General features: G+C 45.3%; 1 protein-coding gene across 4 annotated transcripts; it reads right to left on the bottom strand.

The window, feature by feature from the left end:
- Positions 1-433: 433 nt before the first annotated feature.
- On the bottom strand, positions 434-23,682 carry LOC105013242 (TANK-binding kinase 1-binding protein 1). 4 transcript variants are annotated; one of them, XM_029123092.2, is made up of 12 exons: positions 15,255-15,524; positions 14,593-14,954; positions 6,248-6,504; positions 5,470-5,598; positions 5,266-5,370; positions 3,887-4,031; positions 3,486-3,688; positions 3,094-3,155; positions 2,610-2,719; positions 1,900-2,447; positions 1,545-1,802; positions 434-1,378 (listed from the first exon to the last, which is right to left on the bottom strand). In XM_029123092.2, the coding sequence occupies exons 3-12, from the start codon at positions 6,479-6,481 to the stop codon at positions 1,250-1,252; spliced, it is 1,923 nt and encodes a 640-aa protein (XP_028978925.2). In that variant the 5' UTR covers positions 6,482-6,504; positions 14,593-14,954; positions 15,255-15,524; the 3' UTR covers positions 434-1,249. The 4 variants fall into 4 exon arrangements, with proteins under 4 accessions (XP_028978925.2, XP_028978928.2, XP_028978926.2 ...); XM_029123095.2 differs by lacking the exons at positions 14,593-14,954; positions 15,255-15,524 and adding an exon at positions 23,591-23,682; XM_029123093.2 differs by having other exon boundaries at positions 14,589-15,524.
- Between the last annotated feature and the right edge of the window lie 82 nt (positions 23,683-23,764).

Here is a 23,764-nt window from a genome sequence, read left to right as displayed (position 1 = left end):
ATGGTGTAGAGTTACTGGTCGAGGAATAAGCTAGTCTTCTGGTTGTGTGTCAGGTTATTCTCTATTGGGTTTCTGTGAGTTATGACAACCATTTGGTTGCAAGGGGGACGACTATATACAATGCATCAGTATTCTGGGATTCACAGATCACCTACCTGAGAACAATAGCTAGGAATATCTATTAAACAAATCAGAAATGTCATTGACCGGTATCACTAGTTTTAATCAGAATATGGTACAATATCATGAAAATCCCTGAATGTCCAAATACAAAGGAGTTATGAGGTACCAGTGGTGGCTCTATCCTGTCCTATCCCATGCTATCCTATCCCATGCTATCCTATCCTATACCCTCCTATCCTGTGCTATCCTATACCCTCCTATCCTGTGCTATCCTATACCCTCCTATCCTGTGCTATCCTATACCCTCCTATCCTGTGCTATCCTATACCCTCCTATCCTGTGCTATCCTATACCATGCTATCCTATACCCTCCTATCCCATGCTATCCTATACCATCCTATCCTGTCCTTTTGAAAGTCCTTGACATACAATCACATCTACTTATAGCCGTTCTCATTATCCCCGTCTGTAATCCTTCATGTCATTTGATGAATTATACTAATACACTTGGGATATGAACTATTCCTACATTTATATATTGGGTTTCATCAAGATTCTGTGTTCTTCAAATTTTGTTATAACTGAATTCTCCAAGTAATGCTGTATCAAAATTATGAACAGGCCCTTTCAAAGAAAATAGTCAATAGGTGAAGAATTCCTTCTGGTTTGACAAAAGCGTGTGTGTGTGGTGGGGGGGGTGACCCCTTACTGGATGGTCGTAAAAACAGCTTGAGGTAACCGTGTCGAAGACTGTACCACATGACATGGGACATATGGGCAGCGTTCAGAAACCGGGCATCATTGTAGCCCTAAACTAACAGTGTCAAATACAGAGCTAATTGAGGACCACTTTCCTGGGTTTAGAGACTAAATCACCTACCCCCAGCATTTAGCCAGTGGATCCCGTGTTCTCCCAGAGGACTATACTGCAAAGGGAATCTGCAATGGTGGTGTTATTTCTATTGACGCTGTCATTCCTGTCTGGTCCAGCAGGTGACAGTCTTGACACCACGGCAGTCTGGACAAAGTTGCCCTAGCCCCTGATTAAAGGTCAGTTTTGTGTTGTCCTGGTGATAGGTTAGGTTTTGGCAGGGTAGGCTGATCCAGCTTCTGACAGCGGCAGCGGTTAGATCTTGCTGTTCTCCAGGTGCGTGTCGATGTGTTTGATCAGGGCATCGTCAGGGTAACCAGTGGGGAAGGTCAGCTGACACAGCGGGCAGCTCCGGGCGTCGTTCTCCTCCGTCTCCATCCACAGCTTTAGTCAGCCAATCAGAAAATGGCACCGGGTAGAATGCGGCCAATCAAAAAACGGCGCCCATAAAGATGTGAACACAGGCAAATTCAAGAGAGGTTTAAGCGTAAACATGACCATTGGAATAATGCTAATTAGCGTTAGCGCTGCTTCAGGTTTGGGTACTCACATTGATGGAGGGCCACGACTGGGCGTGGTCAGGGTTCAGGTACCCAGGCAGATGACAGGACAGGGCTGCTGGGCCTTCTGGTGCCGGAAAGGAGGGGCAGGGAGGGGGCTCACGCAGGCCAGCCAGTGTCCTGGGAGGGCTGGAGACTGCGGACGGGCACCTCCAGTCCTCTTCCTCCTCCTCCTCGTCAGACGACTGGGGCGGGGTGACCAGAGGGGTGGGGGCCGGCGGGTCCTCCAGACGACAGAAGTGGTGCACCTTGGGAAAATGGTTCATCTTTAAAGATAAAAAAATGCTACCGGGTGTGAATTGGAAAACGTTCTGTGAAATGAGTGCGTCAGGATGTGTCGGATACCTCTGCCGGCAGTGGGAAACCCAGGTCCAGGGCGTGGTGCCGGGGGCTACTGCTAAGACTGCCCCCACCTCCTCCACCTCCACCACCTCCACCACCTCCTATAGCCCCACGGGCCGAGGCCGGCCGAGGGAGCCCCACCAGGGAGGTCCTGGACGGGCGAGGATAGGCCCCGGACTCCCCCACGTTCCTGGGCTTGGGCAGGGTGGAGACGGGGTCGCGAAGCAACCGCAGGGCAGGCTTCTGGTGGGCAGACGAGTCGGCTGCCTCCGAGTAGCTACGGCGACCCTGGAAGCGAGCGCGCAACCGGTGGCTGGTTGGGCGGCAGGAGTAGGAGGCCGGGCCGGCGGGGGGGTAAGAAGGGCCGGCGGGGGGGTAAGAGGTGCCGGTGGGGGAGTATGATGGGGGAGTGGGGGAGTAGGAAGCAGGTCCGGAAGGGGGTGAGGAAGGGGAGAGTGGGGGGGAGGGAGAGGAGTGAGGGTGGAGGCGGTCTGGGGAGAGGCGCTGGGAGGCAGGGGAGCGACGCTGGGCAGCTGGCGAGTGTCTAAGTCCTGAAGGGAAGGCAGGGGAGGATGGGGGAGGGAGAGGAGGGGTTAAATGGAATGGTTATTACAGCCCATCAATGCTTTGTAAGGTCTTCTTCTCTGCATGGCTTTGGCGCTTGCATCAGCGTGAAGCACAGTCTCTTAATCAAACACGTGTCTGCTACTCACCAGTTTGCTCGTGGGAAACCCTCCTCAGGATGTCAGTCTGTTGGCCAGCCAGGCCACGTACACGGCCCAGCTCCTCAGTCAGCTCTGTGTAGGCCAGAGCCAGGTTCACCCTGCCCAGAGCACAACAGATCAGCAGTATTCAGTGGCACAACCCTCCCAAATGACGTCCCATTTCCTGCATTTGAAGTGCACTACACCCTACGGCCGCTGGTCAAACGCAGTGCACTCAAAAGTGAACAGGGCACCAGTTGGGATGTATTTCGATTCAATAAAATCACGGGTTCTAGACGTCAACTTTGCAACACTTTGAATGGCCCTGTTTCAGATTTTGCGAAGATCCTATTTACGGTGAACCCCGCTGAGGTGATCTCAACGGGGCCTTTAAAAGCCTGGCTGGTGATGTGCCAGGGACTGAACCCCACCCCTCTCTGGAAGCCCCCTGACACGGAAACATGGCCGTAGGGTTAGAAAGTCTGTCACTCACTGTTCGTCTCCCGCCTTCTTGATCCACTCCACGTCACAGTGCTCGCAGGGCGTGGGCCCGTCCTGCAGTACAGGCAGACGGATCTGTACATCTCAATCTGTCTGTCTGTGTGTGTGTGTGTACATATTTGTATGGGTGTGTGGGGGCGTGTGTCTGTGTGTGTGCCTGTGTGGGTCTGTCTGTCCGTGTATGTGTGCGTGCGTGCGTGCACGCGTCTGTCTGTCTGTGTGTGTGTCTGTGTGTGTGTGTGTATGTGTGCATATTTGTCTGGGTGTGTGGGGGCGTGTGTCTGTGTGTGTGCCTGTGTGGGTCTGTCTGTCCGTGTATGTGTGCATGCGTGCGTGCACGTGTCTGTCTGTCTGTGTGTGTGTCTGTTTGTGTGTGTGTCTAACCTGTCCCTGGCCATCCTGCTGTAGCTGTTTGATCTCCGTCTGCAGCCTCTGTAGCTCCTCCTTCATCTCCTTCTCTCTCTGACATGCCCCCTGGGCCTGTTGCCACGCCCCCTCCAGCTCCACTTCCAACCGCTGCAGTTTCAGGTCAGACAGGGCGTCCAGACTCCGTGAGCTCTGCAGGGTCGGACCGCGCCCGTCCCGCTCTGAAAGACATAGACAATAAGAAACACACACACCCATATGTCTACTCTACACACATCTGCATAGACATGAACACACCCATATGTCTACACACATCTGCATGGACATGAACACACCCATATGTCTACACACATCTGCATGGACATGAACACACCCATATGTCTACACACATCTGCATGGACATGAACACACACACTGACCGCGGGGAACATCCAAACTGGGGTGTAGCTGGAGGTGGTTCTTGCTGTGTAGCTGAGCGCTGAGTTTCTGCAGCGAAGACTCCCTCTGCCTCAGAGCTGACTCCAGACTGGAGATACGCCCCATGTGCTGCTCAGCCAGCGTCGTCTGATGGAGGACACACACACATACACAAATGTACATTATACACACACACATACACAAATGTACATTATACACACACACTGTAGTCTGAATAGAGGCAGTGTTTTCCAGTGAGGTCAGTTGTCTGAAAAGAGTCAGTGTTTTCCAGTGAGGTCAGTGGTCTGAATAGAGGCAGTGTTTTCCAGTGAGGTCAATGGTCTGAATAGAGGCAGTGTTTTCTAGTGAGGTCAGTGGTCTGAATAGAGGCGGCGTTTTCCAGTGAGGTCAATGGTCTGAATGGAGGCAGTGTTTTCTAGTGAGGTCAGTGGTCTGAATAGAGGCGGTGTTTAACAGTGAGGTCAGGGGTCTGAATAGAGACAGTGTTTTCCAGTGAGGTCAGTGGTCTGAATAGAGGCAGTGTTTTCCAGTGAGGTCAGTGGTCTGAATAGAGGCAGTGTTTTCCAGTGAGGTCAGTGGTCTGAATAGAGGAAGTGTTTTCCAGTGAGGTCAGTGGTCTGAATAGAGGCAGTGTTTTCCAGTGAGGTCAGTGGTCTGAATAGAGGAAGTGTTTTCCAGTGAGGTCAGTGGTCTGAATAGAGGCAGTGTTTTCCAGTGAGGTCAGTGGTCTGAATAGAGGCAGTGTTTTCCAGTGAGGTCAGTGGTCTGAATAGAGGAAGTGTTTTCCAGTGAGGTCAGTGCCTGAATAGAGGCAGTGTTTTCCAGTGAGGTCAGTGGTCTGAATAGAGGAAGTGTTTTCCAGTGAGGTCAGTGGTCTGAATAGAGGAAGTGTTTTCCAGTGAGGTCAGTGGTCTGAATAGAGGAAGTGTTTTCCAGTGAGGTCAGTGGTCTGAATAGAGGCAGTGTTTTCCAGTGAGGTCAGTGGTCTGAATAGAGGAAGTGTTTTCCAGTGAGGTCAGTGGTCTGAATAGAGGCAGTGTTTTCCAGTGAGGTCAGTGGTCTGAATAGAGGCAGTGTTTTCCAGTGAGGTCAGTGTTCTGAATAGAGGCAGTGTTTTCCAGTGAGGTCAGTGGTCTGAATAGAGGAAGTGTTTTCCAGTGAGCTCAGTGCCTGAATAGAGGCAGTGTTTTCCAGTGAGGTCAGTGGTCTGAATAGAGGAAGTGTTTTCCAGTGAGGTCAGTGGTCTGAATAGAGGAAGTGTTTTCCAGTGAGGTCAGTGGTCTGAATAGAGGAAGTGTTTTCCAGTGAGGTCAGTGGTCTGAATAGAGGCAGTGTTTTCCAGTGAGGTCAGTGGTCTTACCATCTTGTCCAGGTCTCTCTGAACGTTACTCTTCTCCATGTGGATCTTTTCATAGGCCTGGATGACATCCTCAAGCCGTTCCTCTCGCTCTTTACTCTTCTGAAGCTAACAGGGAGGGAATGGGTTATGTGTTAACTGTGCAGCTTCCCTCCTCTCTCCTTTCTTCTCCTCTGTTCTATTCTCCTCCTCTCCTCTGCTCCTTACCTCTTGTGTGAGTGAGTTGACTCTCTGTTGCAGGTTGGTGGTCTCTGACTGTAGCAGGCTGGTCTCGTTGGGTTCACAGGAACAACACTGCAGAGTCCTCTCTTCCCCAAACTCACTGATCACAGGAAACTGAAGGAGATGAGAAGGAGGCCGGGAGGTGAGAGGGTAGGAGGGGACAAGAGGGAGAGAATAGAGGGAGAGGAACCAAATGAAACAGGAGAACGAAGAGGGAGGGAAATTACAGAAGAAGAATGAAATGCATTACATCAAAGGAGACACTGACAATAGAACCAGGAGTGCCACATCACCAAAGAGAAAACGGAGATTAGAAAAGCAAAAGGATCAAAAGAGGAGGAAAAATAGTGCAAGTGGAGGTCAGGTTGTTATTAGAGGTTTGAGAATAACCTTCCCTTACCATAATGTTTTCCTCATACCCTGATTCAGGTACAGTATGTTTATATGCTTCAATACTTAAGAAACACTCGACACTTCTGTCCTGCAGGTATTCACTGATCAAACTCAATTATTGGAAAAAAAGACTGCATAGAAAAGCATCAGATCAGGATCAGGAATGGCTGAAATGGGACATTAATTAAAAAATAAATTTCTAAAAGGGACATTCAACAACTTATTTTGAACAACTAAATCACCTGAGTAAATTTCCCAGTCCCAAATGACATTCTGTTACCTATACTGCACTTTAGTTTAAAGTATAGCACTCATAAGGCAAAAGGGCACCATTTGGGATACAGTCATGCACCACGCTCTGTCAACCTACCTTGATCTCATAGTTCTTCAGCTTCCTTTTGATGCTGCTGTTCTCTCGCTCCAGACTGGCCAATCGCGTCTTGATGTCATGGTAGGCGGCAGCCAGGGCGAAGTGCGAGGGGTACATGTCGTCTTGGATGGGCGAGGCTGTCCAGTTGACCCCCGACCCCAAACCGCAGCCATCATCCCTGAGGCCCTCGCCCCCGCCCAGGAGGCCCAGTTCACCCCCAAAAAGAGACTCCATCCCTCAGCCGGGTCAGCGGGTACCTATGAGGAACCACGGCAGGACGGAAAGGTACTGTAAGCCGTTCTGTGCCAGCATCTGTCAGAGCCGAAACAATCTCAACAATGGGTGTCAAAACGAAACTCGGTGTCAGATGAAAACATTTCTCCTGCAGACTCCAGGACCAGTAACATTTTGGTTGCTTCTGAAGTTTAATAATTGTATGCCAAGGACAATAGGACTTTTGAGAAACACAGGATTTTTCCTAAGAATCTTTCTATTTTAGAGATAATTGTTTTTGGACCACTGAATGCTTGGATAACACAACAGAAAGATGTATCATTTCATGGCAGCACAAAGGCACACAGTACATCTGCACCACCCACAGCGGCCCTTCCAGTTCGGTGACAGGAACATTGCTTTCCCCAGGCCTTCCAAAGGAACAAACGGCTGTGATTGTTCCGGGCGCCGGGCCCCAGCCGCCCGCCGCCGGCCACTTCCTTTCACGACAGGGGGCGCTAATGAGGCACAAACAGCGCAGCGTTGGGCCCTGGCGCGACATCAGTGTGTGTGGGAGCCGCGTTCCTTGGGGGCCCCATGCGGAGAGGACCCGTCCTGGCCCGTCTGTCCACCGTCTGGACACGACCATACACTGCCCACCCCATCTGCCACCGACTAGGTCCGATTGGCTGCCCCTGTAGGTGCTACACAGTCCCAAAATATTGAAACCATGGAGACGCTTGTAGCCCCCGCCCCTCACCCAGTTGGTTGGTAAATCTGGAATACTCCAAAGATATAATAGATGCGTCATTGGGCTCTGTAGCCTATATAGGTTAGACCAACTGTCACATACTGTACGCAGACAGCCAACTGTGTCCGCGTGTGGAATGTCTCCCAGTCTGAAGCACATCAAGATCAACAGCGCTAGAGCGTCATTATCCAAAGTCAAGTCTCCCTGCCACACTCCAAACAGAATGAGCGTAGCGGTTTATTTCATTTTGGTAATTTAGCCGATGCTCAAGAAACATTACCAAGTTGTTCTGAACCTTTCCCCACCCCACGATCACAAAGACAGATTGTACGCCCACACATACATTATACATCCATCCACCATCCATACAGTAATCATGCAGAAATCCCCTGTGGTTCAAAGGTCACAGGGCTGAGTCATGGTGTGTGTTATTTCGCTCAGCCTGGCTGATACTGGTCTCAGCTCTCACTAGCAGGCACATGAATGGAAAAGAAATAGCACAGCGAAAGACTGTCTTGAACTTCACACTGGTACAACTGAAACAGTATTAAAAAGAAATAGTTACTCCCTGCCTGTAGAGCTCCAAACTGCAGTTACCACATTGCTCCAGGTAGGGGGCGCCATTGCTTCCCGGTATACCCATGCAAGTTAACCATTGCAGACGTGCCTCTTTTGGCATTAACACAACCAAGCAGCAAACGCTCCCTGACGACCCTCCGCTGTTTGAGTATCTATAACTTATTCATGGATTCCGGGAGGATACAGCTGGTGGAAATTAAACGAGACGCACTGGATTGGTGCGGGTCTGATTACAACTAGAGTAATGAGTTTGTTTGATGCTCTACTGTACACTAGACTAGAGAACGATAATGATGTTTACGTTCTGAGTGGGGCTATCGTGTCTGCTCAGGAGTATGTACAACAGCAGGAGCCAAGAATTGTTCGGTTTTAATACAGAACATTAATCCACAGAACAGTGCGCAGGTTGGGGAATGTATTAAAACCAAAACATCCACCATGATTGCCTGACTACACAAACTGAAATCTCCCGCTGCTCTGTCATACGCAAATTAGGGGTAATGTGCAAACATTATGGCTGTGATGCAACCAATCGGTTTCTGGAACCAACGGGAACAGTCATTCCAGAGTTCTAGAAATCATCCATGGATTGGGTGAGGACTAGCCAAGCAAGTATCAATTGTGCATGATTGTGTCCATGTGTAGCTATTTAAATATGTTTCTCTACCAATTTTGCTCTTTCTATCTCTCCTTCGGTTGTATTAGGTTTGCAACAGAAGACAGTTTCTACTGCTGCCGGGAAGGGTCAAAGATCCTCCCTTTACCAACACCTACACGCACACACCCACACATGCATCATCTCAATGACACACACATGCGCTCACTCTCTTTCACACACACACACACACACACACACAGAGGCATACAGCTTCTCTCTATTGAGAAAGAAAGGACAAAGTGGCAAATGTGAAACTGGATCCCCTAATGAGCCCATTTACCCCAGGGCTAGAACAAGCCCATATGTTAATGTCACATGGCAAACTCAAAATTTAATGTTTCTGATATCAGCCAGAATAGACCATGTCCCTACCGACGCCCCCAAGCAAACACTACGTACTGTAGAGATGCCATATGCTTCTACTGCTTTAGGTTCAGAGTTAGCTTAGTGCTATGCTCGACCTGCTTCGTCCAGCATTAGCTTAGCGCTTTGTGCATACTGCTTCGGTTCAGAGCTAGTTTGCGCCATGCTTCAACTGCTTTCGTTCAGCGTAAGCTTAAAGACTATACTCCCACTACTTCGGTCAAGTATTAGCTTAGCGCTATGCTCCTACTGCTTCGGGCATTGTGTTAGCTTAGCGCTATGCTCCTACTGCTTTGTCATAGTGTTAGCTTAGCGCTACGCCCCTACTGCTTCAGTTAAGTGTTTGCTTAGTGTTATGCTCCTGATTCTTTGGTTCAGCATTAGCTTAATGCTATGTGTCTACTGCTTCGGCATAGCATTAGCTTAGAACTATGTTCCTACTGCTTCAGTTCAGCGTCAGTTAAGTGCTATGCTTCAATTTAAGCTATCTACTAGTTTCCAATTACAGTGTAACAAGATGCTTCAGTGCAATATTTGTTCACTGTATCCATGCAGCTTCTACTCTTGTACATAGATTAAAATGCTTCATCAAACACATTATGCATGGATGGATGGCGTCCAGCTATACTACGACACCACATACAGTGGGGAGAACAAGTATTTGATACACTGCTGATTTAGCAGATTTTCCCACTTACAATGTATGTCATTTTTATCATAGGTACTCTTCAACTGTGAGTGACGGAATCTAAAACAAAAATCCAGAAAATCACATTGTACGATTTTTTTGTCATTAATTAGCATTTTATTGCATGAAATAAGTATTTGATACATCAGAAAAGCAGAACTTAATATTTGGTACAGAAACCTTTGTTTGAAATTACAGAGATCATACGTTTCCTGTAGTTCTTAACCAGGTTTGCACACACTGCAGCAGGGATTTTGTCCCACTCCTCCATACAGACCTTCTCCAGATCCTTCAGTTTTCAGGGCTGTCGCTGGGCAATACTGACTTTCAGCTCCCTCCAAAGATTTTCAGGTCTGGAGACTGGCTAGGCCACTCCAGGACCTTGAGATACTTCTTACGGAGCCACTCCTTAGATGCCCTGGCTGTGTGTTTCAGGTTGTTGTCATGCTGGAAGACCCAGCCACGACCCATCTTCAATGCTCTTACTGAGGGAAGGAGGTTGTTGGCCAAGATCTCGCGATACATGGCCCCATCCATCCTCCCTCAATACGGTGCAGTCGTCCTGTCCCCTTTGCAGAAAAGCATCCCCAAAGAACGATGTTTCCACCTCCATGCTTCAAGATTGGAATGGTGTTCTTGGGGTTGTACTCATCCTTCTTCTTCCTCCAAACACGGCGAGTGGTGTTCTATTTTTGTCTCATCAGACCACATGACCTCTGGATCATGCAAATGGTCATTGGCAAACTTCAGACGGGCCTGGACATGCGCTGACTTGAGCAGGGGGACATTGTGTGCGCTGCAGGATTTTAATCCATGACGGCGTAGTGTGTCACTAATGGTTTTCTTTGAGACTGTGGTCCTAGCTCTCTTCAGGTCATTGACCAGGTCCTGCTGTTTAGTTCTGGGCTGATCCCTCACCTTCCTCATGATCATTGATGCCCCACGAGGTGAGATCTTGCATGGAGCCCCAGACCGAGGGAGATTGACTGTCATCTTGAACTTTTTTCTAATAATTGCGCCAACAATTGCTGCCTTCTCACCAAGCTGCTTGCCTATTGTCCTGTAGCCCATCCCAGCCTTGTGCAGGTCTACAATTTTATCCCTGATGTCCTTACACAGCTCTCTGGTCTTGGCCATTGTGGAGAGGTTGGAGTCTGTTTGATCGAGTATGGACAGGTGTCTTTTATACAGGTAACGAGTTCAAACAGTTGCAGTTAATATAGTTGAGTGGAGATGAGTGGAGAACAGGAGGGCTTCTTAAAGAAAAACAGTTCTGTGAGAAACAGAATTCTTACTGGTTGGTAGGTGATCAAATACTAATTAATTATAAAAAAATCATACAATGTGATTTTCTGGATTTTTGGATTCCGTCTCTCATGGTTGAAGTGTACCTATGATAAAAATTACAGACCTCTACATGCTTTGTAAGTAGGAAAATCTGCAAAATCGGCAGTGTATCAAATACTTGTTCTCCCCACTGTAGAGTGTGATAACAGTAACTTCAGCATACATATGAAGGAGATGACTGGCCCCGCATATTTAGGATGTATGTTGATGTAACACAGATTAGCAAAAAAAATATTTTTCTTTTTGTGTTATTTGAATGCAGTTAACAGAGTGTGAGAGGACCAACACAGAGAAAGGGATGGTGCTAAAACAAAAAAGGAGAGAGAAAAAAAAGCAAGAGAGGAGGATGAAGAGATAGAGGTGTCCTTGACGATTGGCAAAATCCTATAATGTGAGGAGAGAACTGAGGCCAGTTCTCTGGGAGGGATGGCACTCACTCACTCACTCACTCACTCACACACACACACACACACTTGGTTAACAGCTAATATAGATGTTGCCTGTGCACTTTGTGGGGGGAGAGGGGTAACCTAGTTCTGACAGGACAGACTAACAGAAAGATGGGGGGCAGGGACACAGAAAGAGTGAGAGAGAGGGTGAAGAGAAAGCGAGAGAAAGGGAGGAGGGAAAGAAAGGAGTCAGAAAGAGGGAGAGAGAGGGGAGACGGTGAAGACAGCGCGAGAGAGGGAGGTTTATCCCAGAGCTAGCCCAATGTGTTGTCACACCCGGGGAGCCAGCGACCTCCTCCACAGTCGCCCTGTACAGAAAAGCCTCTTTCCGTCAGGCACAGCTGACAGAAGGACAAAGAGAAACAGAACATGCACCACACAAACCCACACACTCACCCACACACTCACCCACACACTCACCCACACACACATATACACGCCTAGCCTCAACAGAGCCCTGCACTACAAATCACATTAAACCTCAGTAGTGTACTATGAAAGCAGTGGACTTTAAAGTAATAAGGTGCTATTTGGAACCCATTCTGTAACAGTTCTTTCAGCAAACCTGGTGGAAAGTCTTACATAATACATTCCACAATAATCATTATCACTGTCAACGGCCCGCAAGAATTTGAATTCTATTATTTCTCAAGAAGGAATTTGGGAATGCTCCGTCATGCTGAGGGCGCCCCTGTCTGCCTGTTGGGCATATCTCTACTGTTTACTCAGGTCATTTGAAAAAGACACTGAAATGCAATGGGTGTCCTGCTGTAGGGGTCAAAGATCATTGAGGAGTGTTTATTTATGAAGCATGTTAAAAGCACCATTGTGGGATCGTTGCTTAACCGAAAAGTTATGACAAACTTTTTAAAAAGGGTTCTATGGCCATCAGCATACTTGATTCCTGGTGGGACATCTTTAGAATTTGTAAGACATTAGACATTTGGACTCGAACATTTCATAAACGCCTGTATTGACATATATAATTGAAATTATTTTAAAATATGAATTCACTGTAAGAATTTGACTCTACATTAACATTCGACCCATTGAACCTATCAGATGCTATTAGATATTTGGCTTAGAGCCTGGGGCATAGCTCATGGGTGACTGGTGAATTGGAGAAAGACGACATTGGTCTGTATCACAGTTGTATCAAGTTATAATACCATTAAAGGTTATGCTAATCATACTGGGTTTAAGCTTAATATGGATAATTCAAAGCCTATTTCATATGCTTACAAGTCCATTTATTTCTATGAAATTATAGAATCATTAGGGCCTTACCTCATGTAATTATTAAAGAAACTATACAGAAATTGTTATGAACACGTTTTTAACAGGATCTTGACCATATAGTAGCTTTGATTGCATTTGTATATTTCCTAAACTAGAGCTGGCTTTCAAGTATCTTACTTTTTAATTCCATTGCCGATAAGCACGCTACATTCAAAAGAGCATGAGTGGGGAATAGATCAAGCCCCTGGTTTACCTCGGATATATCTGATGGTATCTACAATAAAAATGTGTCATGGGCTGAGGCTAGAAAAACAGCTTCACATTCTGATGGCTAGCTATTAAGAAACTGAGAAACATGTGTACATAGCATATTAGAAAATCTATGTAACTAATGTGCTAAATTATAATGTGAATCCAGACAAAACATGGAAAACTGTAAAAACATTGAAGAACAGTTCATATACTACCAAAACAGTTATTTTTTCGGGTGATTTTAAAATTACATCCCTGGATTATTCAGTCTCAGAAGGTGTTCCTTCATACACCTTGGAATTTGGTTGGATTACAAAATCTCTTTTAAAAGCAATTTACAGAAACAAAGCACGTCTGTCATCTCGACATAGAAGTGAAATTGTTCAGGCCACTTCTATGTCAGTTCTGGACTATGGTGATGTACTATACATGCATGCTTCAGCATCTGTTTTAGAAAGTCTAGACACAGTCTATCATGCAGCATTACATTTTATTACTGGTGCAAGCTTTTGTGCAGACCATTGCCTTTTATACACTATTGTTGGTTGGAATCCCTTATTTTTTGGATGGGCCAGACATTGGTTAATACTTGTATATAAGGCCATCCTGCAGAAACTACCCTGACTAATTTTCCCTTTAAAGATAATCTGAGAAATAGCAACTTTCAAACACGATCACAGGACTGGCTAGAACTCGTGGTACCTCAAGCTCATTCCGAGATGGGTTAAATATTGCTCAGCTACCCGCTTCCCTCTCTATGAATCTACTGCAGGAAGACCTTGAGTTCAAGTCCCTTTTGCCTATAACGCAGTTTAAACAATTGTTGAATGACCATTTTGCAGTGAATTGTGTTTGCAATTCTTGAAGGGTTTTCAAATACGTTTTAAGTCTGTATTTTATTGTATTAGTTGTATTAGTAGGCTACAGGACATCACTGTAAATGAGAAAACTCAGCCTCAGCTGGTTTTCCTGTATGAATTAAATCTAAATAAAGAACGTAGTAAAATCAGATTCTGTTTCCATCTCTATTTGTTTGGCAGTAATGTTATAGTCTGTCAGAACAAGTGTACATTTAATGTAGAAACAGGGCAACGGGTCAGTAAAGGACCCACCCTGCAATGTGTTTACATAACTGAACCAAAAGTTCTAATAAACTTGCTTTGAGCTTTTCGTTGCATAAAATAATGATGCAATTTAGTGTTGGTTAATTAACAAAGTTGATAGGTTAACCTCGTTTTTAGCCTTTACGTTAGCTTCGATTTCTGTAGTGTGTATGTGAGACGACCATTTTTTTCTTTTTCATTATCATAAACGTACATCACTGGCAAGTGAGCAGCGCAAGTTTGTCTGCGACGCGAAGCTAGTCAGGAGCTGTCCAGCGTACTATGGTGCTGAGCTCTTAAAGCCACATGAAAGCATCAACATCGGGACAATGCTCTTCTAGTCAGGTGAAGACAGCTACCAAAACAAAACAAATCACATGCCTGTATATCCGGTATCAACAACTGCGTCGTATGTTCTTTCTTGTTGTGAAAGCTAGATTTGTCCGTGATTATGTCCTTGCGTCAAGACACTGGCGCTGGTTTGTTGCCATTCTCACTCCAGCGGCGGCTAGCAGAGCTTACAACATGGCTGTACATAGCGACGCCGCTCTCCCAATGTCTCGCAACCAACAGAGTGAGCTCGCGTTTTGCTCTTTCTCTTCATGTGGATCTCATTTTTAACAAAATAAAAACGTATCAGTTAACGTTATTAATATCTTGGCAGACAGTACACACTGTTAAACAAACACCATGACTTACTTACGTTTCCTAAGATGCTGTGGAAAAGCCATGAAGAGAAAGAGGGTCAACGCCACCGTTCATTTGCGGTTTACATCGGCAGTGCTTTGTGGATGCTTGTGACGCCCCCGAAACACTACTCCTGTGATGAGCCAAGCATTTTTTTTTACAAACAGGAGACGGTCAAAGGCGTTGGAGCGGCGTTCAGATGTGACCATCGACAAGCAAATCAGATGATCGCCGACATATAGTACGAGAGTTATCGACCAAAGTATAACAGGGAAATATGAGGTGGGGAATCAGAATGACATTCCCATTTCGTATCAGTGATCAATCGTCATACTACTCGCCTCATGGATCCCTTTGCCTCCCTGGTTGCATAACTTCCTGTATCAGCAAAAAAAAAAAAGACTTGTTCTGGTACATAAAGCGTTGACGTCGAAGCTTAATTAGATATTTGTAAAAATAGGTTGATGATTAAGTTTATTTCGAAACATGGAAAAAATGATTTTTCAATGCAGCTCCAACTGAGAGTGATGGAGCGTGCTACTTTCCGATGAGAATTGTATTCTCTTTGCTGTCTTATATCAGGTCTTGGAATGAGAATGGGGGTATTTTGTTTATGTTTGTCAAGTGTATGAAAAACAGAAGCTGGTGAAGCCTATCGACTGCATGTTAAACACAGACCTGTATTGGTACATCCTCTTCTGGAATAATGAACAAAATAAAATAACATTCTCCAATAAGGCCTACTGGATTTACGATTACCAAAAACAGGACACAGAGACCACCAAGTTGAGGTCGATGCCTGATAAACGTCGATCTGGGCGCAAAATGGTTAATAAAGGAAGCGCATTTGGAGGACGAAACAGACCCCCTTTCTGGTCAGTTGACACCTCTTCGTTCCACGAGGCCAGCACAAAAAAGGACAAGGCCGCAAAGCGCTTTTCTTTACCTGAGCTACAATCGACGACGACTAAGCCAAAATATACCTAAATTATAGGACGCTAAAGACCGTACAGATTCTCCAATCACGCCTTCGTGACCAAATTGCAGACAGCTTTCACTGACAGTTACAATTAAGCCACGTCATCCAGTCGGCAAGGGGGTTGAATACTTGGAATCAACTGTTTCCAGTTTTGTAGCCCCAGATCTTTAATGAATAGCTCCGAATCTCAAATTGACCAAAACAATTATAATAATAAAAAATATTGCCCCTGATCTATTCATCTATAATTCCGATCGCGCATTATGACAATGTAGACGTGTAGGCCACTAGCGTGTACATGGACTTCAATGTCCGGGGTAACCTCTGGATAACTTCTGGCCCCAGTATCTGGACCCCTTGTCCCAACCCCTAGTTTTACGATGCTATATTATTCGTTTTGACTATACTAGGGAGGTTTTCCTGGCCACTGTGCATCAACTCTGTTCGTGCTTGCTCTTTGGAGGTTCAGGCTGGGTGTCAGTAAAAGCAAACTTGACGACTTCTGAGGTAAAAACGGCATTATGAAATACATCGCATCGCATCGCATCGCATCATCTTCCGCTTATCCGGGGCCGGGTCGCGGGGGCAGCAGTCTAAGCAGGGATGCCCAGACTTCCCTCTCCCCAGACACTTCCTCCAGCTCTTCCGGGGGGACACCGAGGCGTTCCCAGGCCAGCCGGGAGACATAGTCCCTCCAGCGTGTCCTAGGTCTTCCCCGGGGTCTCTTCCCGGTGGGACGGGACCGGAACACCTTCCCAGGAAGGCGTTGCGGAGGCATCCGAAACAGATGCCCAAGCCACCTCAGCTGACCCCTCTCGATGTGGAGGAGCAGCGGCTCTACTCTGAGCTCCTCCCGGGTGACCGAGCTTCTCACCCTATCTCTAAGGGATCGCCCAGCCACCCTGCGGAGAAAGCTCATTTCGGCCGCCTGTATCCGGGATCTTGTCCTTTCGGTCATGACCCAAAGCTCATGACCATAGGTGAGAGTAGGAACGTAGATTGACCGGTAAATCGAGAGCTTCGCCTTGCGGCTCAGCTCTTTCTTCACCACGACAGACCGATACATCGACCGCATTACTGCAGAAGCTGCACCGATCCGTCTGTCAATCTCCCGTTCCATCCTTCCCTCACTCGTGAACAGGACCCCTAGATACTTAAACTCCTCCACTTGAGGCAGGCACTCTCCACCAACCTGAAGTGGGCAAGCCACCCTTTTCCGACTGAAATACATCTAATTGATTTTACTGTTTTGTGTTGATCTGCGGCAAAAAAAAAATCCTAATTAAATCAATTTTCTTTTCTTAGTGTAACAGAAGAGAAGTGAATACTGCTGAGAGGCACATCTTCATTCTCTGTCTAATGCATATAAAGCATTTTTTTTCATTAACATCTCTGTCCTCAACCTGTGTGATAACACAGCTACGTATACCAGTATATCTAAATGCACTTAGCGGAGAGAGGCGATTCCGATGTTGCACAGTGCTTCGTCTGTCTCCTGGCTTTCCTTTCACTGTTCAGACTTCATTGATCCATTCAGGCCATAGATTAACCTTGACGTCATCTCTCCGTCTTTCTCTCTCAGTATGTAAGCAGGCAGTTCGTGTCCTGAATGCTGATTAGGCTAGTTGAAAACTGTGGTATATAAGGTCGTATATACTATGGATATAATAAAACATTTATTTCACCATTGTAATTGTTCCTATAACCAGTTTTATTTGCAACAACATATGGCACCTCAGGCGTTAAGAGGTACATAGCCAATATACCACGGTAAAGGGCTGAATCTAGACCCTCTGCATTGTGTCGTTTCTATGAAGATATGGCAGGTTAGGTTAATTCATATGTCAGGTTAGGATAATTAATGTGGCGGGTTAATAGGCTATAATTAATTTGGTAGATTAGGATAATTGATGTGGCAGATTAGGATAATTAATACAGCAGGTTAGGATAATTAATATGTCAGGTTAGGATAATTAATGTGGCAGGTTAAGATAATTAATGTGGCAGGGTAGGATAATTAATGTGGCAGGTTAGGATAATTTATGTGGCAGGTTAAGATAATTAATATGTCAGGTTAGGATAATTAATGTGGCAGGTTAAGATAATTAATGTGGCAGGGTAGGATAATTAATGTGGCAGGTTAGGATAATTTATGTGGCAGGTTAAGATAATTAATATTGCAGGTTAGGATAATTAATGTGGCAGGTTAGGATCATTTGTGTGTCAGGTTAGGATAATTAATGTGGCAGGTTAGGATAATTTATGTGGCAGGTTAGGATCATTTGTGTGTCAGGTTAGGATAATTAATGTGGCAGGTTAGGATAATTTATGTGACAGGTAATGAGAACGAATGGGGTCAGCCAGTGGTGTACCCAATGTAAAATACAGTTTGGGATTTTACCAGCAGGTGGCGACCTTGTTTAATAATTCCCAGGGAGGTCATTTACTTTCATTGTACCCTAATCATATAGCCAACTTTTTATTGTACTACATTGTCAATGTACAATGTTAGCTGGTAATGATATGGGATTGAGGTTATTTTATGAATTTGGTGAATTGCACTCAAGGTCCAAACCAAATGTATACTTCCCCTTGTTTTGGTGGGGGGCTGTCACATTGGGCCTCCAGGAAGCAATTAGGATTAACTGCTTTGCTCAAGGAGAGAGCTACACATTTTCACCTTACCTACTCTGGGATACCATCTATCCTTTCAGCTACTGGTCAGATGCTCTAACTACCATGTATCATACTAAATCAGTTCTTGCATAAAACAATGTTTTTGTGGGGTTTATGTGCAGATTTACATGTGGTTAGAGGATCCATTCTTAATTATAAGGTTGTGAGTTCGATCCCAAGTCACACCAATGATCAAAAACGAGACCCGATACATCCCTGTTTGGCAATCAGAGCTAAAGCCACAGTCTGTTGGCTGTTATGTTCAATACAGGGAACACAGTGGGTAGAAAAGAGACCAGGGGTTTCTCAACATAATCAGGCAGGTTTTTTTGTTATTCAGGACATAGCCTCTGAGATTTCCATTAAATATTTTAGTCATTCCGCAGATGCTCTAATCCAGGGTCTATCATCTCCCCTGAATGAGCCTGACCCACACCTCGCCCTTTGCGAGTAGACAATCATTTCTTAATTTTAATCAAGCTCTCATCCACATATGAAACAATTGCTTTCCACTGTCATTGATTGTGTTTATAGTGCTGAAAATTCAAGTTTTGAGTGAGGAACAGAAGCGTTCAGTTTGCAGTGTTCTCTTAATTTTAACCCTTCTGTTCCTCACTCAAAACCTCCCTTTTCGACTTTTTTGGAAAGGAAAGAAAAAGGTGCAGTGTTCTCTCTATTTTTTCCAAAGCTGTAGAACACTGTCCATCTTGGAAACACAGCTCTTTCAATCAAATGCACTTTTCAGTAATGATGGTGTAACCGTCTTGCTCCAACTGCCCCATGAGGGGCTCAAACCAGCGATCCTCTGAGTACAACGACCATGGCCACCTTCAGGGTGTAACCGACTGAAATGCTACCACTTGACAGGAAATTTCACGCCTGTTACAATGGCATTCAGACAATACTATCCTGATAAAAACAGTGCCTACAGACCCTGTACACCAGCCTGACACACCAACCATATTTTGAAAACAGTGCCTACAGACCCTACAGTACACACCAGCCTGACACACCAACCATACATTAAAAACAGTGCCTACAGACCCTACAGTACACACCAGCCTGACACACCAACCATACTTTAAAAACAGTGCCTAGAGACCCTGTACACCATCCTCATACACCAACCATACTTTAAAAACAGTGCCTAGAGACCCTGTACACCATCCTCATACACCAACCATTCTTTAAAAACAGTGCCTAGAGACCCTGTACACCATCCTCATACACCAACCATCCTCATACTTTTTCCACAGTTTACACTCTGGGGCATTGTAGTCAGTACTTTTAAAGCTGGTTTTGATGTACAACAGAAGGAAAAAAGATATATATAAACAACATGCTCAGGGTCAATTCCAGTTAAGATACAATCAATCCCAAAAGGTTAAACAATGAAATGTAACCGTTCCCTTGTTCCTTCACTGAAAAGCATTGAAGAGAATCAATTGGAATTGGAACCTCTTGAGTTTTTCCTGATTCTGAGGGCTATTGACCCTGATAAGTAATTAATTCAACATAATGAGAGAAAGAAAAAAACGATCTCCACCAGGTAGACACTGACACATCGATTGGTATATTAATCGAGGATCACATTCATTGTCCTTCAGGGGGAGGTTCTCTCCTCAGCTTACCAAGTAAAAACATCACTGACTCCTTACATGTAAACTCTGCGTCATTCATTCCAAAGGGTGCTAAATGCTTGGCATTCCTATGTCACATCATCGTGTTGTATGTCACTTCCAGCTCGTCCCTTCCATGTCAACAAACTATATTGGTCTGGGTAGTGGGGAGAGGGGGTTGTTTTCAATGGAAAAAAAGGCAAGAGGGGCTATCTGAGAACAACTGTCTGTAGTGGGCATTCTTTCCCAACCAAGATTAAATGTACACAATATACTACTGTCTATTAATAAATAGATTAAAATATTAATAACACTTGTTTATTTAAGTCACCCGATTCGAGGTTAAGCATTTGAAATATGCATTTGAAAGAACGTGATGCTGTGTCTTGAGGATTATTCCTTTGAAGGTACTTTTAAAGATACTGGGCCAGTGTTGAACTGTATCTGACACAAATGTAAACAAAGTCTTTCGTCATGAAGGAACAGGAAGAGGATGCATCCGTTGTGTTCATGTTTTTGGACCAATTTCATTTCTTAGAGTTTGCTAATTTTGTAAATATATTCATTTATTTATTATACAGCTCCGGAAAAATACCACTGCACCTTTTTCTTTCCTTTCCAAAAAAGTCGAAAAGGGAGGTTTTGAGTGAGGAATAGAAGGGTTAAAATTAAGAGAACACTGCAAATTGAACGCTTCTGTTCCTCACTCAAAATGTTCCTTTTCAACTTTTTTGGAAAAGAAAGAAAAAGGTGCAGTGGTCTCTTAATATTTTTTGGATATGTATATCAGCATTATTTAGAGAATCCAACAGAATCCCATCTCTCTAGCCTATTGAGAAACTGTTGTGTATTTTGCACTGTTTCATCTTGGCCACTTTAACATGCATGCCCTGATTTTTGTAAAATACACAATGTCGCTTTTGAGCCCAGATAGGTTCCCGAAAATCACGTGCAATGTGATGCATGCTCCAAATATGTTCCCCCACCATAAATTCCTGTCCTTTCAAACTTGGAATTTCATAGCTAACTTATTCTACTGATAAATGATGAACATGTAATAAAATAGATTATAAGTCCAACACAAAATGGGATGCTTTAAAAAAGCATTTGACTGTGTTGTTTGCAAAAGTCCCAGAATGCATCTTTAATAGGGAGTGTAACCCAGGTAAACTGCAGAGGGTCACTGTCGGCCAGTAGGTTACTAAAGCACTATTCTAGACACAGCACACAGCTAAGGTTATCAAATGTTTACTATGAGCCACACTGAGGACATAGACCACATAGACCCACAGACACAACAGTCCCCACAGACACGACAGACCCCATAGACCCACAGACACGACAGTCCCCACTGACAGAATCCAAGGGACTGTGATAATCCTGCACTTGCACCATGGTTCCACATTGGCCAGGGTGACTGGAGAAGAACACATGGATCCCGGCCTTGTGTTTGCAGGTAAAATGTCCTCGTGTGTGACACTAAGTGCCGAGGATTAAACGGTGTCTGTGAAATGGCATATGTATCCCATACACACATGTTGTGTTAAGAGTTATCATCCACACTCCCTGGCTCAATCATGCCCAGACTCTGCCTGCCTGTCTGTCTGCCGTTCTGCCTGTCTGTCCGTCTGCCCACGCAGTTGCTGCCTCTGACCATAGACCCAAGCCCCTCTCTATCCTCCAACCTGTGCTCTGAACTGTGCTTTACGTTGTTGACGGCAACATAAGCTGAGGTTGTTATGGAAACACAGTGGTATGAGACATGTCATGAGGCATGTCTGTATGTTAAAAACAAGGTTAAGAACACAATTAAGAAAGGACACAGCATGCCTGGTCTGAAAGTCTGTCACCTTGTTGTGAATAAACTCCATGAAAGGCTTATGATGGCGTGTTGCCAAGGCCTACTACAGCACAGGGGAGCACTCAGAGGAGCACACAGAGGGCGGTGTATGATCTAATGGCCTGGTTTCATTTGATTGTGTGTGTATGTTGTGTATGACGCATTACATTAGTGCCCTGTTCAAGTTTATATCAACCCAATAGTGACTCAACGTCAAACTTGATCAGTTTTGTTTTTGCACAGACGTTACCAGACGTGTAGTGTGTTCTTTGCTGCCCAGGTTACCAGACGTGTAGTGTGTTCTGTGCTGCCCAGGTTACCAGACGTGTAGTGTGTTCTGTGCTGCCCAGGTTACCAGACGTGTAGTGTGTTCTGTGCTGCCCAGGTTACCAGACGTGTAGTGTGTTCTGTGCTGCCCAGGTTACCAGACGTGTAGTGACCGGGATGTGAGGAAACACCTCCACACTCTGACCGGGCTGTGAGGAAACACCTCCACACACTGACTGGGATGTGAGGAAACACCTCCACACACTGACCTGGCTGTGAGGAAACACCTCCACACACTGACCGGGCTGTGAGGAAACACCTCCACACACTGACTGGGATGTGAGGAAACACCTCCACACACTGACCTGGCTGTGAGGAAACACCTCCACACACTGACCGGGCTATGAGGAAACACCTCCACACACTGACCGGGCTGTGAGGAAACACCTCCACACACTGACCGGGCTGTGGTTAAAACACGGCTTGTCGCTGAGGCCCACCTATAGGATATCCTTTTCACTGTATCTATTCACCCACGATTGCATGTACAGACACAATGCAAACTTCATCCTTATGTCTGCTGATAACATTAAGGCTGGCCTAATTACCAACAAGAATGAATCAGCCTACAGGGAGGAGGTAGATCTGGCGTTGTAGGGCAGCGACTTCAATCTTTATCTCAGTGAAACAAATGGGGAGATTTTTTTTTACTTCAGGAAGTTGAGGGTCATACCCCAATCTACATCAATGGGACGGCATAGGGGACAGGAAGCAGTATGAAGTTCCTCTGTGTCCATATCACAGAGAACGTGTGAGGATCGACCACAACACACACAGTTTGGTCAAGAAAACGCTGCACCACTTCTACTTCTCCAGACAGCTGAAGTCAGGATGGCCCCTCAGGTTGTCTACAAACAATATGTAACACGATGGCCTTATTCGGGTAGTGCTCTGCATGGGGAAACGACCACAAGGTCCTCCAGTGCTTGAAGACAGCCTGGCAAATCCCTCGGCCTGTGCTCCACACAATCCAGGACACGCACTGTATTTGCCTTCACTGCACATCTATAAATTCCACTTGTACATTTCCTGCCCTCTTCTCTTTGCACTTCTGGTTAGATTCTAACTGCATTTCGTTGTACTGTACTCGTACTGTTCAATGACAATAAAGTTGAATCTAATCTAAAACATGGAAGTAAAACTGTCGCTGAGACTGTTCCTGTGGTGATCAGGCACAGAGACAGTTTATATCTGTCCGACTGCTTGATGCCCTGACCCACACCCAGGCACTCACGCAATGATTCACATGCGTGCACTTAATGTATTTCAATCCACAGGCTCCCACTCACACACACAGACATACATGTGTGCTATATACAAATATCACAACTTCTGTTGTTAAAATACATTTTGTATTTATTATTGCTATATTGCATGCTCAAACCCCACCTCTCCGATTTCAACTTCCTCAATACAAGTAGGCCTATTATAATGTAGGCCTACATCTCGTGTAATACGCCAGATTTTGGAAGAATTTACGTTATATTAATACTCTCATCTTTCAAATAGATGTTTCTTATTGTTGAAATGGAGAGCGAACCATACTATCGAGACACCATATCCTGCACAATACCTCGAAACCATGAGACGTTGAAGCACGCTTCTGTACGGCAATGGGCTATATCAACAAACGAGATTTCATTAGGTTGTCAACAGCATAACGGAAAATCTTTCTACACAAATGTGACATACCCAAGCGAACACTTACGACCTTATGTAATCTGAGTGAACCCTGTTGTTGACAGTT

This window comes from Esox lucius, chromosome 11 (genome assembly GCF_011004845.1).
Source record: "Esox lucius isolate fEsoLuc1 chromosome 11, fEsoLuc1.pri, whole genome shotgun sequence".
NCBI lineage: Eukaryota > Metazoa > Chordata > Actinopteri > Esociformes > Esocidae > Esox > Esox lucius.
The sequence above is the reverse complement of the archived record's forward strand: the minus strand, read 5'-3'. Positions and strand labels throughout refer to the sequence as shown.